This window comes from Aquila chrysaetos, chromosome 5 (assembly GCF_900496995.4).
Source record: "Aquila chrysaetos chrysaetos chromosome 5, bAquChr1.4, whole genome shotgun sequence".
Lineage (NCBI taxonomy): Eukaryota > Metazoa > Chordata > Aves > Accipitriformes > Accipitridae > Aquila > Aquila chrysaetos.
The window spans coordinates 40,697,711-40,713,001 of record NC_044008.1 but is presented as its reverse complement, the minus strand read 5'-3'; the positions used below and the strand labels follow the sequence as shown (position 1 = coordinate 40,713,001).

General features: G+C 38.0%; 1 protein-coding gene across 7 annotated transcripts in view; it reads right to left on the bottom strand.

Moving 5' to 3' along the window:
* The window catches only part of PEAK1 (pseudopodium enriched atypical kinase 1), a 124,884-nt gene that overhangs the window by 26,548 nt on the left and 83,045 nt on the right, over positions 1-15,291 (bottom strand). For 6 of the 7 annotated variants that reach the window (XM_041123250.1, XM_030016348.2, XM_030016347.2 and 3 more), the window contains 3 exons: positions 11,376-14,651; positions 2,965-3,081; positions 836-1,032 (listed from right to left, as the gene is read on the bottom strand). In XM_041123250.1, the coding sequence (XP_040979184.1) occupies positions 836-1,032; positions 2,965-3,081; positions 11,376-14,539 (3,478 nt within the window). In that variant the 5' untranslated portion in view covers positions 14,540-14,651. The remainder of the gene's footprint in view (positions 1-835; positions 1,033-2,964; positions 3,082-11,375; positions 14,652-15,291) is intronic. The other variant, XM_030016352.2, reaches the window with a different exon arrangement.

Genomic DNA, 15,291 nt, shown 5'->3' with positions numbered 1-15,291 from the left:
TCGTACGCTTACAGGATTGGAGTGTTACTGAAAAACATATATTCAGATATTCTTGAACATAAATAAGTGAGAGATTTTTGTTCTTTTAGAAAATTTGGCTGTAGGTATTCCTAAATTCGCAGTACTTCAAATCAAAATGCTTTAGAAAATTAGGCTGATAATATTGATACTGTATATCGGGAGATGCTTATTTGTCTGCCTCACTTATCTTCCAGAGAAGCCCTGCATACATGCATCTCTCTAATATGAGTCAGGAATTCAGTGATAGTTGAATGGACTGTGCAGTACCTTCAGGATATTCATATCTTAAACTCTTCTGAAGGAGCAAAAGTAAACTCTCAGACTAGGATAAGAAAGCTTGTAGTCAACAAAAGATGACTACAAATATTTTAGCAGTTATTGATGCTCTAAAATAAAAAGTCCTATCTTTTGTTTGGAAGTTTGGAAAAATATTGAAATCTACTTATTGTTTCTAAAAAAAATAGGTAGTTTGCTCTGTATTTTAAACCTCTCTGATAAAAATTCCTCCAACAGATAAAACAATATGTCTTTTAAAAGTATTTGAGATGTTTATCATTAACGGCAAGTCAAAGATAGTTTTAAAATCATAGGAAAGAAAACCTTCGAGTTTGTTGAATCTTCGCTTTCTTGGTTGCGTATCTCAGAATAAGACAACATAATTTTATTTTCTATAAATTAATATTAAAAAGTTTGTCTTTAAAAACTAACCTTATGAAAGTGTATGGAGCTGTTCAGAAGACAAGGTTCTTCACAGCCTGGAAAGCTATTAAAAATCTGGTCTAATTTAAATTTCCTTCTGTGAGATTACACTTACCTAAATTGCTGTATGTAGCACTGCAAGGATTTAAGTCAGGAGAATTTGAAACTTCTTCCTTTTCTTCCTCCCCTTGCGGGACACGGACAGATGATACTGGTATGACTGAGGCACTGCCGCCATTGTCCTGCTTCACAAACACAGCTCTAGGAACACGAGGGGACAAATCCTCCAGTGTTGTGTCATCGGGCACTTGACTGAAACAAACAAAGCAAAATCACCAGGAGACCAAAGCTGGGTACTAGATCCTACTGGCAAAATACCAAATTAGCCATTAAATATCTTCAGGAAAGGGAATGAACTGGTAAAGAAATAAGGTCCTTTCTCCCTCCCTTTTTTAAGAGCAACTTTCTACAATATTTATTTTCCCTAAGAAGAAACAACTTTTGACTGAAATAGTAACATGTAGTAGTTCATGCCTTTCATACAAAAGGGATAATAAAATGTTTTACAGCTGACTACAATCAACATATGTATGCATATATACGCAGGCTTGATTCTGCATAAAATGTGTAGGACTCATGGGACAGCTGCAGAGTTTAAGGTGCTTTTTACCAATCAGAACAATTTTGCTTTAATCACAGATACCAAGGTATAGCAAAAGGGCTGTTAAGTCTTAATAAATGCATAAAACTTTAATGATACATTTTCATCTACTGGTAGGATTTTGGGAACAGACACTTTGGGAAACAGACTAGTAGCTCATCTAAGCCAGTACTTTATTTCCCATATAAAATTCTCCAGGATTAAAATCCATCTGCATTAGGCCAATTGCAAAAGGCCATGAAGACATTCCTCTCTGCTTGCTCTTAGCTATGAAGTTTTAATCAAACTGTAATGGCTTATAGCACAAAACTGAAAATCACAGATTCGGTCTTTTTCCATGGATATATTTATTGCAGTATGATTTAGAAATTATGTAGTTTTTATATATACATATGTATAAAAAAAATTTTAAAAATGTTCAGTTTTATTAAAAAACCCCAATCCTATTGAAAGCATAGCAGCAATTATCAATAATATGCCACATAAAATGTCAGAGCAAAAATATTTCTGTGTCTTTATGCTCTCTTACTCGCAGAAACAAATACTCATTATAGGCCAAATCTCAAAAGCATATGTCCTGTTCACTAGTTCTCATTATTACAGCCTGATCAAATAGAACAGCAAGAATTTTAAGTACTTGTGACTTCCCTAAGGGATAGGACTAACACACTTCCTTCAAAAGATGATCGCCACATCACATAGCTGTACAGATATTTAATTTTTGTATTAAAGATTTAAAACTTAATATAACTTCTGGTGGACAGAAACAAAATTTATGCATTTTTAAATAGGCAGAGCAGCTGAGTTTCTGTAATACAAATCCTTATAGTGGAAAGAGAGATTATATCCTCAAAGAGTTAACATAAATTATAGGCATATGTCTCTCTCTATGCCAAAGCCAAAATACCGAAAATCATGATACACGATCTGCTAGCAATCCCAGTCTACAAAGATTAAAACATGCCAGTACTTCCCGTACAAGACCCCATATACGGTGCAGCGCGCGGCATGCTGTTTCTACTCAGACTCATGGATTTTAACTGCAGGCTGACACAAACAAAACTCATTAGAACTTGTTAGTAAAAGAGAAAAAATGGCATAAGTTCAAAAAGATGTAATCTTTAATCAGCATAAAATTTTTTGTTCATTTTTAGTACCATGCATAGGAATGGTGTGAAGAACATTCCATGTGCCATAAATATATCCACATTAAAGAGTTAACCTAATATAATTTCAGAATAAAGCATACATAAAATTAAAGCAGTAACAAGGCTCTCAAGATGATGAGAAATTAAACTAAAGACTTGTAGTTGCTGTAAATCATATACATACCTGCATTCCTCAATAAGAATGTTTTCTTTAAGAAGAAATAGGTTCTAATAGCTTTACAGTTCTGTCATTGCCAGAAACCAGGAATTATCATATCTCAAAGTAATTTTTTTAGTATCGATTGGTGAGGTACAGAAGAGACTCATTCTCCAAACCAGACACATGCAAGCACATACGCTTAACCTAAGCTCAGAAGCATTTTGCCAAAGTAAACCAACAGCTAGAAAGGAAGAAAGAAAAAAATACCAACTCACCCACTGTACTCACTCACACAATTCCCCATTAAAGGAAATTCTTTCAGGGCCTTCTTGAGTCTTTTAATCATGTCTTGAAACTCTGGCGAGCCATTGATTCCACAGTGTTCTGATGTGCTACAAGTTGTGCAAGCTGTAAGCAACAGGGCTGAACTCTGCACAGAGTGATACACCTACTGCACCTTAATGTTTACCTTAGGGGGTTGGTCCCAGGGACTTGCCAAAGCGCCCCAGGAAACCAGCTAGTTACAGCCCTGCCTTCTTAACTCTTCCACTGCCTTCGTGGACGAAAAATACTTCACAGTCTACTACATCACTGTTTTGGTATGACAACTATGGTCTTAGTCACGTTAATTAGTTAAGGAAAAGCAGGTTCAAATTTCAAGAGGAGTTTTAAGAACTTGGACTAACCTACTGTTAAAAAGTACGTGAATATCTCAAATCTGTATTCCAACCAGTTTTAGTGTCTGAATCGAATACTTTTAAAATCACAGCAATTAGAAGTCAGGCCATGAAATCTGTGGGGAAATGCTTCCCTGTACCTTAACAGTAAAGACGGAGAGATCAAGCATACATACGCAGTGCAGTGACTCAACGAGCAAAAAGCCAATCTGACAGAACACAGAAGGAACAACAGACGAAAACATCCTCTCTCAGTAAGCTACAAGAACCAAATTCCCAGTTGCTTTTGCTTCATGAAGTAGTCTAAACAGTTAAAACTAGTAGTTTTCAAGAAAAGTAGAGCAGCTGATAAATAAGCAGGGCTCTGAGATTAGAACCATTAAAGCCTGATGACTTTGTATCTGCTTGTTGATAGCAAGTGATACTTAAAGCTATCTCCTTATTTGGGATATTTATAGATATTTTGCCAGGATGGATTCTTTGATGCCTTGCATAAAAGCACATATTTAGCTTTTACCATAGTGGGCACAGCCTCCGCTGTCCAAGCCTTCTTCTCTTCCCTTTTTTATTTCAAAAACAAACTTCATAGAAAATGTACTACCTTAGAGAACTCTGCTCCTTGGGCACATGTGGCCAAAACTAAACAACTATTCACTTAATGGAGGGAGCAGCCCTCTGCACACAGAGAACACATTTGTTTTCCTAAGAAGCTGAGATTATGTGCAGCAAAAAAATTTTCCGGAAAAATGACTGTCCTTCAGATAACAACCCACTGAATTCACATACTTGTCATTCACATGTCCACAAGCTCAAAACTGTTTTAGAAGTGTTTTTTTCTGCAGGGACCAATGCCCCTAACTCCTTCCCTCAGGCTCTCCTCCTTCACAGTTTTTGGAGGATAGCCAAAAGATGATGTGGTCTAACTTGCCTCGGTCTTTTGGTAATAGTAAGAATCCAGAAAGCAGCCTGCGTAGGGTGTTAATTTTTGTAAGGACAGTGGAATCACAGCTATTGTGTGACATGTATTTTCCTCCAATCAGAGCATGCCTTCTCAATTAGAGTGATTAATAAACAGCAACGAATATGAAGGAGATAAAGTGGAATACTTAAAAGAAGTGATTCTGAGAGTGCATTCCTGAATTAGGGTCAGATCTAGAGGTCAAGCTGAGTGAGTACAGTTCTGTGTAAGACAGCACATAAATCCAAGTGGCAGAAATTAGTGACAGAAACACAGAGAAAAGCTGACGGGGCCTTCGACCCAGCTGAGACTTTGCTCTCCTCCCTGAGTGGACATCAGCAAAGCAATAATCAATGGTAGTTGTACAGTTTGAGATGAGAGCGCCTGACAAGGAAGATGACTTAGGTTTAAACACACACACACAAAAAAACCCCACCTGTGTAACTTGTAGATATACTTAGTTTCAGAGATCCCTTTGAGATCGCCTCAGGCCCTACACTTTTAAGCTAATAAAGCTAATATAAAGCCTAAACTAACTGAATAATGCTTGAGGAAAAATGCAAAGAGGTTAATGGCTTGAGGGTGGTCAAAGGCCACCTTACACAGCAACTTCCACTCAGAACACAGACCACTTTATTTCTGCAAAACACTGAGCAAAGACGATCTATGCCCAGGTTTCAATCAGAGTACGTTATGGGTACAGAAAACCCATTCCAGTGGCTCATGCAGTTCAGGTCCTTATCACCACCATTAGCCAGAAATAGTCACTTAAGAGGAAAGCGAAAGAAACTTCTCAGGTGACAATCTGAAATAACTAAGCCATAAAGTTTATTCCTAATTCTTATTGTTTAGAAGTTGGCTTAGTCCTGAAGCATGAGAATTTATATATATATATTTTTAAATCTGGTATAATGCGGTGTTTGCAAGGATAAAGGGAACACATTTGATAATCCAGTAAAGACATCCTGCTAAGCTCTTTAGTGTCAGTGAAACTTAATGGCAATGAGTTCCACAGATTAACTGTGCATTATAAAAAAAGGCATTTTTCTTTATCCATTTTAAGTTCTCAGTCTTTCCATTTACAGACAGTATTAGAGGAGTTAGGAACAATAATACATGATTTACTATTTCTTAATCTAAATTTATAAAGTAATAAATGGTAAAATCCCTTCTACTTGATTCTTTAACAGTCCTTGGTGTTTACAAATCTTCACATAAAATGTTACCAAACATCTTGCTTAATGAACATGCATAATTTCTAATTCTGTTAGCATAGAGATGTTCTAGAGAAAAATCTCACATACGTTTTTCATTGATGAAACAGGGTAAGATAGATGGTTAATGCTCTTAAAAGCACTGTTGAACACTGCTGAGTAAGGTAAATAAACCTTGCTGATATCTAGAAAAAAGCAAATCAAGATAGATTTGGGGAGAAGGGGGAGTTGATAGTCCCACCTGAACTTTTCAGGTGAGAATTTCTCCCATTTCACTAGACTTGCTCAAGCAAGAATTTTCTTTTCAGCTATAACATCCTTGAATTCTCCTCACCAAGCTACACTTAAAAGGTTTTGGAGTCAGGTGAGAACCTTACCTCAAGACTTACACAAGAGGTCCTCTAAACTGGGAAGGACTTTGTTCTAACAGAGCCCTACTGTGATTTAAAAGATTTTGTTCTCTTCTCAAGTAATTTCTGAAGCAGCTGTGGAATCTGCAGGATTGGATCAATGATTGAGAAAGTGGAATGTGGCAGTGGTGGTTATTCCTGCCTTTCTCTGAATGTGATCCTGATCTTAATATATGACTACGTTTTTGAAGAACAATGATTCCAGTTGTTTTTACCAAGTAATCTGTTACAACATTCATATTCCTCTAGATAGACAGAGCACTCAGAGTAATTTCATGGCTCCTGTCCCACTGAATTAAGAGAGCCTACGTGTAAGCTCCATTTCCTATGCTGTTCAGGTTCTCAAGGTCCGGGCCACAGATGATGTGCACTGTGGCACACCCCCAGCCCCAGTCACCTGTATTTTTTTCCTTAAGTAACAGCGGCGTAACAGAAATTACTAAAAAACCCACTGAAGAGATAACCCATTTGGGGCCTTTTAAGTCTTGGTGCTCTAAATCACCTCACTGGAACTATCTTTCTCCATTGCCTGTATATGGCAATTCAATGCCTAACTCAGATTCTTGAAATCACATTTGGCTTACTGTAATTTAAAGCAAACAGTGTGAACAGTCGTCAGCAAGCTCAAGACAATCAGCACAACAGAAAGCATTTGAGGATCACTTACACTACTGAAATGCTTCCATGGCAGGCAGGAACTGTGCAAGTTTTTGGCCAGTTTTCTAAAGGCTTCTCATCTGTCACTGAAATTTATTTTAATTTCAGGAGCAGTAATCTGACTGGAAGTTACTCAAGGTGAACTATTTGTACTATGAGCGCAGCACTGGGGTAAGATTTGAAGAATAACAAGACAATTTCAAAAGCTTTAATATCTATGTCCTCTGATAAGTATAGAACCCATGAAAGTGTCCAGTGAAACGCCCAGGGGCTATTTTAACAACAACAACAAAGCCTTAAAACAATGCAAATTGCTGATGTAGTGTGTAACTGCAGTGGAGAAGCATGCTTTTTAAGAAAAACATTCAAAACAAATCTTTAAAATATGTATAAGCATTTCACTCATTTTGGAAGGAAGATACAACAATAGGATAGTGATCTTCTGTAGCTATGAACAACAGAACTTGTACGAGCGCAAATCCTTTTGACAAAGTTAATGTCATTTGGGATTACCAATGTAATTCCTAAACTTCAGCTATGAAGGAGTGCTTTCTTACCTAAACGAGAATGGAATGAATATACAGACCTCACTACTTGAAGGAAGTATTTCAGTAAACATACAGTTTTATCTTTAGTTCATCCAAGTCTGACCCAAAGATCCTATAAAGGAAAGTTATGGCTGACTTGTAGCTATGAAAGGAAACTATTCAGTTTAATACATAACTGAAATTGAAATGGCTGTGCACAAATCAGTTGTACCTTGATTTACAAAGGCACTGCCACCTAAAACGGTGCTGAATGAGGTTTTAGTTCAGCTCTGATGTGGTTTATGAAGATAGGAAAGGAAGAATCAGAATGCTGTGCTACAGTTTTCTTTTAGGAAACGTCTCAATCTAAAAAGCTGGTACTGGGTATGAGCAGTGATCTCTCAATGAAGAAGAAAAACCTTTATCTTGTGAAACAACAAGAGCAACAGTCTGATCCACTAAATAACAAAGCCTTTGAAGAATCTTTTTTTTAAACTTCTGTTCAAAAACTGTGCTGTACCACCTTCATCAATTACAGTAACTTAGGCCAGAAATAGCGTCATGTTATCATTTTTAGAGGTCAATTTTAGGTTTTGCTTGAGAACAACTGCTGCATTGTGAACTCCAGGTGTTCCAAGAACACCTGATTTTCATTGCAGTTAATGATAAAGCTTATGTGACTGCTGATTTTTAGCAAAAACTAATCTATCTACAAATTTTTGGTAAATTTAATACATTAGTATTCGCTAGCTCCTTTTGAATGACCATATGCACATCCTGGCATCAAACAGAAAGAAGCAATCACATGGATAAAACAAAACCAAGTTCTTTTGCGTAACAGAGAGAGAGTTTTCAGCTTTCCAAAGAAAGTATTTTGCAAGTGCCATTCAAAGGGAAAAACTGACCTTTCTAGTGATAACTTTAAATACCTTCAGCCTTGTTTTGTCGTTATGGTATCAATCTTTAGCAGTTTTGTAATCCATTGCAAGGTAAGGAAATATTGTATCTTTGTTTAATCTGCTTTCAAGACCCCCCCCCCCCAAGTAACCTGACATTTTTAAAGCTCATCTTGTTTTCCAGGTCATCAGTTTGGTTTTCCAGTGAGCTTACTGTTGTTGGCATTTTGAGTTAGAAAGTGTCACGTTCATTGACTGCCATCTTCATGTCTTCTGTTTTCCTCTAAGCCTCTGCAAGCTTAACTGAAGATTTTAAACATCTTTTCCATGCACGTATTTTAGCCTGAATTAACACTAAACTCTTACTAATACCTAAAGAGTTAACACAGAACAAGTACAGCATCTCATCTGTTAGGTCTCCTGCTTGTGCAAAAACTAAAGTTGACAATCCTGATTCTCGCCTACTGGGATATTAAAAACAAAAACCAAAATCCTTAACTAAAAAAACCTTCATTTTTTGGCACTATAAGGTTTCACTTGGTCTCCTTAACAATATTAAAAATTAAGTAAAAAACCCAAATAAGGCATCAAATTGCATTAAGGTAACTGAATATAATAACTGAAGGATAAAGATATCCACTGTCCAGTGTTCCCACAACGTATTTCTCAGCACCTCACCGTATCTTCTTTGAAATTTGTAGAAACCATAGAACAATATTGTTAGAAAGAAGAAATTCCAATTCTAACATTTGGAAAATTCCAGTTTTCACCAGGGAAAATTGAGAGATATGGTTTTCACCAATATCATCATGACTTGCAGAAAAATACAGAGTAAATGTACTTTTTGGAATAAGTGAATGAGACAGGACAGAATGATCGATTGCCTTCAATAGTAAGGGCAGAAGGTATTCCAGTAATAGTGCAAAAATATAAAGCATTGTAACAGCACCATCTCTGGGGTAGTCCAAGAACAAGCGCCAACTATGACCGCAGCCATTAACCTGTTATTGCCCTTTTACCACAGAGATAAGCAGCTGCTCCTTCCTGACTGGTCCCTTTGTCACATCAGCAAATTGATCTGGCCAAAAAATAACTGCAAAGCTATTTTTCACTTGGAGCACTCCCCCAGTCTGGTTCACCACAGATGACCACATGAACTGTCTCGCCAGCACAAGAGTGGGGCACTAAGGAGGTGGGAGCAAGTGAATCTCCTGATGGCAATGTATTTGGTAATGCTGCTAAAAAAAAAAAAAAAAAAATGTTGGTACAACCTCATTTTCTCTAGGTTCCCCTGGAGATAATAGAAGAAATGAGTTGCTCTAATGGCGATTGAGAGCACAAACTTGTCCAGTTCTTTAACTTGCTCTCTAAAGCTGCCTACTTCTCCCCATTTAATCTGGGGTAAGTCTAGAGAGACTACACTCCTATCAAGGGTTATTCTAGCCCTGGGTACATTCCCCACTGTCTTCAGCCTTAAACTGTATTATGCACTGTAAATACAGGGAAACCCCCTTTTGCCATCACCCACACCCCTGTGTTATTGTGGTACTGTACATCTTACAGAAATGCTGAATGCTTACAGCTCCTACTGACTTTAATAGTTTGTGAAAGTGCCTAATGTTTCTGAAACCGACACCCACAATTTGTACTGGGACTTTTTTTAAACTCTACTTGTTATGTTCATGTACTCTTTTTCTTTGTTTTTAAGTAAAATTCTTGACCCTGAGCTTGCAGTTCATCCAAGTCTGCAGAAACAGACAATACACTAAGGTTTTGGAGACCATCCTATCTTGTATTTGGGGCAATTACTTCACATGTAAATCTACAGAAACCGGCTTTACATCATACTGTAATAAACCCTATCACCACCTTACATTTCAAAGCCCAAAGCTGTCCACGTCTGACAAAAGGCAAACAGTCTGAAAAGTAGTCCTGATCTTCATGAGAATGCTACATCAGTGTTCCCAAGATATGATATAAAAGTGATTTAATTATGCTTGGTGCAAATAGTCACTCTTGGTTAGTTTAAGACATAGTTATTTTACTTTAAGACAAGCAGCAATCAGTCTATGGTAAACTCAAACTATGCTCACACAGAGCTATCTATTAGTTTAAGTCAACTTTTAAACCATTTTAACTAAAAATCATTGCAACTTTCTTGTATAGACAATGGGGAAAGAAAAACAAAGAGTACTGCCACGATACATTTTCTGAGGCTCACACATAGCTAAAACTTTTAAAATTTTTAATTTCCTACCACTAGGTTATTATAATAAATTAAATAACGCAAGTTTGAAGCTATTTTGGAATTGGTTTATATAATAACATTGGAAGACATAATTCTAATACATCCACAGCTGTGGTCTGTACCCAGTGAAATGCATACTATGCCCACGTGGCTGACTGCAACAAATGTCTCCAGCCCTCTTAGGTTATGCACTGTCATGAGCTATAGGAACTCAGTGGTATGCTGAAAACAATGCATATCTGGAAGTAAACATGGTTCTTTGTGTTCAGAGAAAACCAGGAAAGCATGTGTACCCTTAATAAGGGAACAAACAGACCTTTAAACCAAGAGACAGACCTAAAATGTTCAATTACCATGAACTTACAGGATTGAAGTAAGTATCTGCTGGCCAAATAGTTTCACAGAAATTGAAACAACGAATCATTTTAGTAAACTCCAATTTAAAAAAAAAATAAATTAAAAATGAGATCACTGAATAAAATTGTCAGGCAGAAATGGAACGACCAGCTCCACTGAATCCAATACCGTTAGGGGGCAAAGTATATTCATCACTAAAGGCCTTGCAAAATGGAGATAGATTATTTTATAATCTAATTCTATTATTACTTTTTTACATGGTTTATTTTGGGAGTGCTGCAGTGACGTTGCAGTGTAGCATCAAGTTAATTAGCATCTCTTGTATTCTTGGGTATGTGAGATGATGTTAGCACACCACCTTTTATGAGTCACAGATTTTTAAATTTCTATTATACTTTTCTATAGTTGCCTTCTATTTTTGCAGAGAAATTCTTTAGTTTCCCTAACATAAGAACACTTTCTCAAACTAGACATTCAGGAAACGTATCTGATTCAATGTGACATGGCTATTGTGACATATTAGCGAACCTGCAATACAAATTCCAAATACCAGGTACTGTTTCTAGTAATTTTTTTTAATCTTTTCTGATAGCCAGTATAACGCCAAGATTTTAAAAATATGCTTTATATTACCTAAAATAAATACACTTTGAAAAAATTACACTTAATTTTTCCCCTTTTCAGCAGCATATACAAGACAGTTCACAACTGAATAAGTGACTAAAAAAGATTAGCAGATTACCTGGGGATTTTCTTGGGAATCTGAGGTGGTGATGAATGGCTCGCTATTTTCTGTTCAGAGCTCTCTGGAGACTTTTCCTGCATTTCTCCTTTGTCTTTTGCTAGTGCATCTGTGATAGCAAACTCTGCTCCACTTTTGTTTTGATGATCAGCCTTTGGTTCAGCTTGTGCCGGTTCACATCTATACATGAAAACTATCGACGGCTTCTCACTGGAGTCTGATTTTGCCTCACTGAACCAGTGATGACGTTGAACTGGTGGAGGGGGGAGCATATGTATAACAGTTCCATCAAGACCCACCAATTTTCCTTTCTCTCTTTCTTTCTCTTTGTCTTCCTCATCGTCAGTTTTCCTGCGGCGGAAGAAGCTCTTAAACGATATCCAGCGTTTGGGTTTCGCATCAGCAGCTCGCCGACCTTCTGAATGAAGGATTGACTCAGCCTCTGTTGACCTGGTGGGACTGTTTGGTTTGGTCCAATTGCTGAAATGTCTTTGCAACAAGTTACTTGCATGATAGGGTGAAGAAGTGGACCGTGGAGGAGGAAAAGGCGGTGCTTGCTCTGTTTTGGGACTTGTGGTACTTGGGGTGGCTCTCACTAGCTTTGGAGAGTGAGTGGCAACTGGCTGTGAAAGTGAATCTTTCTGCATTTTAATGGCAGTGTTTTCCACTGTCTTGGATGACTCTATTTCAGACTGTGATGTAAACAGAGATTTGGGTCGTACCAGGGTGTTTTTAGTAGCATCTGCATCAGGGGATAAGGAATACAGCTCTTCTACGCTACAAGACTTGGGTCCAGACTGAGGCGTTTCTGGAGGAGACTGTGGAGGCTGGATAGAAGCCACAATCTGTGAAAGCACCGTGCTTGCATTCTCTCTACCACTGCTGCTGCCAACAGAAGCCTCTGGTGTTACGTCTATTTTTGCTGCAGGCTCTTGCGTTGTCTTTTGAACTCTTGATGGGGAGCTGTGGTCAGAACTATGACTTCTCTGTGGTGATATCTGACTTTTACTGAGACAGCTATTAAACTCTTGGACCTTTTGAGCCACAGAACCCAGCCTGCATTCAGAGCTATTAGTCACTCCCTTCGCTTGGGAAAATTCAGTGGGTTTACTTCCTATGGCTTCAGTCATTTTGCTTTCTGTTTCTATTTCTTCATATGTGTGGCTTATTACACTAGTAGTTTTATCTTTGATGGATAGCTCTCCGCTGGTCCCTAGAAAACTTTTATAGATAGCCAGGTTATCATATGCATTTGGATTGATTACAATGGGAACTTTAATAGCATTTTTTGAACTCTTAGCATAAGTGGGCTCATCATGAATGATAATAGGAAAAGGTGGCATGCCAGCATTATTGTAGCTGTTGAATTTTATCTCAGATAAATTGGGAGACTTAACCGGGATAGTTTTTGAAGAAATGTTTGTAGCTGTAGGTGAAGTAGGGGCTGACTTGTGGCTTGTCTTCCTGGGAGGAACAGAAGGTCCTGAGCTGTTAGCAATTAACTCCACCTTAGGTATCTTCTGTCTTGGACTAGTACTAGAAGTCCACACCTCTTGATATCTGATTGCACTGGATTTTTTCAGATTAGTATTTACTCGTACAGGTGATGCTGCAGAGGATATAATAGGTGTGCCTGGAGTTACTGGTGAGCTTGGGTTAGACGATGTATTTTTGGTTTCTGAGGTTTCAGTCTGATTCTCCTTACATTCATTGGTCATGGCAGCTGATACATCTACTATGGTATAGGGCTTGCAAACTGGTTGTTCCATATTCACCACCCTGTAAGGTTTAGCCTGCTCTTCCACAGGCACCAAATTTATAGTTACAGCTTGTCCAGAAATATCTGAAGAACTTTTATTCTCTTGCTTATCAGTCTGCACAGCAATTTTGCCATCCTTCTCTTCCAGTCGAAGTGCAAGTACTGCCTTGTGAGTTTCTAGACTTTTTGGAACATTTCTGGGAGCTTTTGACACATCCTGCACTTGTTGATTATCACAAAGACTTTCATATTCTGGTTCAATCAATTTGAGGTCCTGAGGAGTACTAGGAGATAACCCTCCATTACAGAGCTTCTGTGAAGAACTGCTGGTTGTTCCAGAACGAGACTCTTCAGTCAAAGAAGAATCAGGAGATGTAGAATCAGAAGATACCATGCTCTGCATGCTCTCTTGCCCATAAAGAATCACAGACTCTTCTCCATAACCATTTAAAATTTCATCGTAACTGTCGTCATAATCTACTGCACAGATCCGCTGGAGAGACTTGTTTCGAAGGGGCACAGTATTCCATTTTTTGTCGACACAGAACTGAACAGGAGATAGGGTGTTAGCTCTAAAATTAGCAAAGCGAGGTTGGCCCCTCATACGAATTTCCATTGCTAGCAACTCTTCATCACTTTCGTCCCAGCTCTCATGCTCTTCTTGCATGCTGCCAAAAAATGTGTCATCCTCACTCTCATCTCCGCTAGAGAACTCTGGATAACAGAAACGTCCACCTTCATTACTTATTACTTCAGTGCTTCCACTCAGAATAACATGCTTACTGTGTGAATCCTTCATTCCACCCATCATGCAGCTTGGAGGGATCTTTCTTTCTAATGATCTTTTATAACAATTATTTATTCTTCCCAAAAAGGTTTCTCTTGAGTTCATATCATTTCCAGTTAGCTGAGGTGTGGTATCCAAACCCGCAATCTCCTTCAAAACTTCTGTCAGTCCATTATTATTGTTATTCGGTATCTTACCTACACTATCATTATTGCCATAAGGCCTTTGGACATGGCTATAACCTTCAATTTCATTTTCATTATTATTGTTCAGTGGTTTTTTGTTCAAGACAGCTTTGTTTCGGTTCCAACCTGCAGGCACTGATTTATTCTCACAATGATCCGGTGTGCTGATTTCACCACATACACCCTGCCCATCTACTACCATCATGGTGGGTTTCACAGCTATAGTGGGTTTCTTTGCCACAGGTGGTCGGAAATTTCCTGTATTTCTCCCACGATGGCTGTTACTTTGGTTTGCATTGGATTTCAGATTTCCATGTGAGAGGGTTTTTTTTTCAGATACTGGGGGTAACTGATGCAAGCTCTTGGGCTTGAAGCAGTTCTTACATTCACCAGGTTTCCAGACGTGTTCAGTGAAAGTGTTGCAAGCAGACATTTTCCCAGAGCGTTGCGCTTGATGCCGTGCTGTTCAGTGCATGGTAAGAATTTCATCCATATGTTTCCACTCTGTTCACTTAGTATGGCTACTGTTTTGAGCAGTGATCATTCTGAAACAAAAAAGAGAATGAGGATAAGAATGGGGAAAAAACAGGTTGTTCATTATATTTTCTACACTGTGAACAACTTGGAATAAGCAAGTAGCCTTTTGCTGATGTCTTAGCTCTTTCTACCTAAATTTACAAAACTACGTAACACAAAAAAAGTTGCAAATATCATTCTTCTCATACAAAAAGATTAAAACTTTGGCAGCTAAGCCCTGTATTACTGAAAGCAGAGAAAGAGTGAGAGAAATGGCAATGACTGAGAATTTAGAATAATTTTCTTGTCTAGTTCAGGACCATTGACCTTTAATTTTGCCCAGTAAAACAAATGCTAGGAAGAGGATATAAAATGGAAGATTAGTGCACATTGCTTTCAACATAACTACTTAAACATGAGACAGGAAAGTAAGAGTATGCTTACTCTCCTAAATGCAAGTGAGATCGTGTGTTTTAGCTTCAAATGTAAATGAGCTCAGCTTAACTGACAAAATATGTTCAAGCAATTCCAAGCTCTGCCATTTTAGCACTTCTTTAACCAGAGTGAAATTATAACTGGACAGGTATTTTGGTTGAAGGGACAGGCTGGACTGCTATCCTGGAAAAGTCAGATAAAAAATAGTAGGGAAAGCTCTCTAGAAAGTCACTG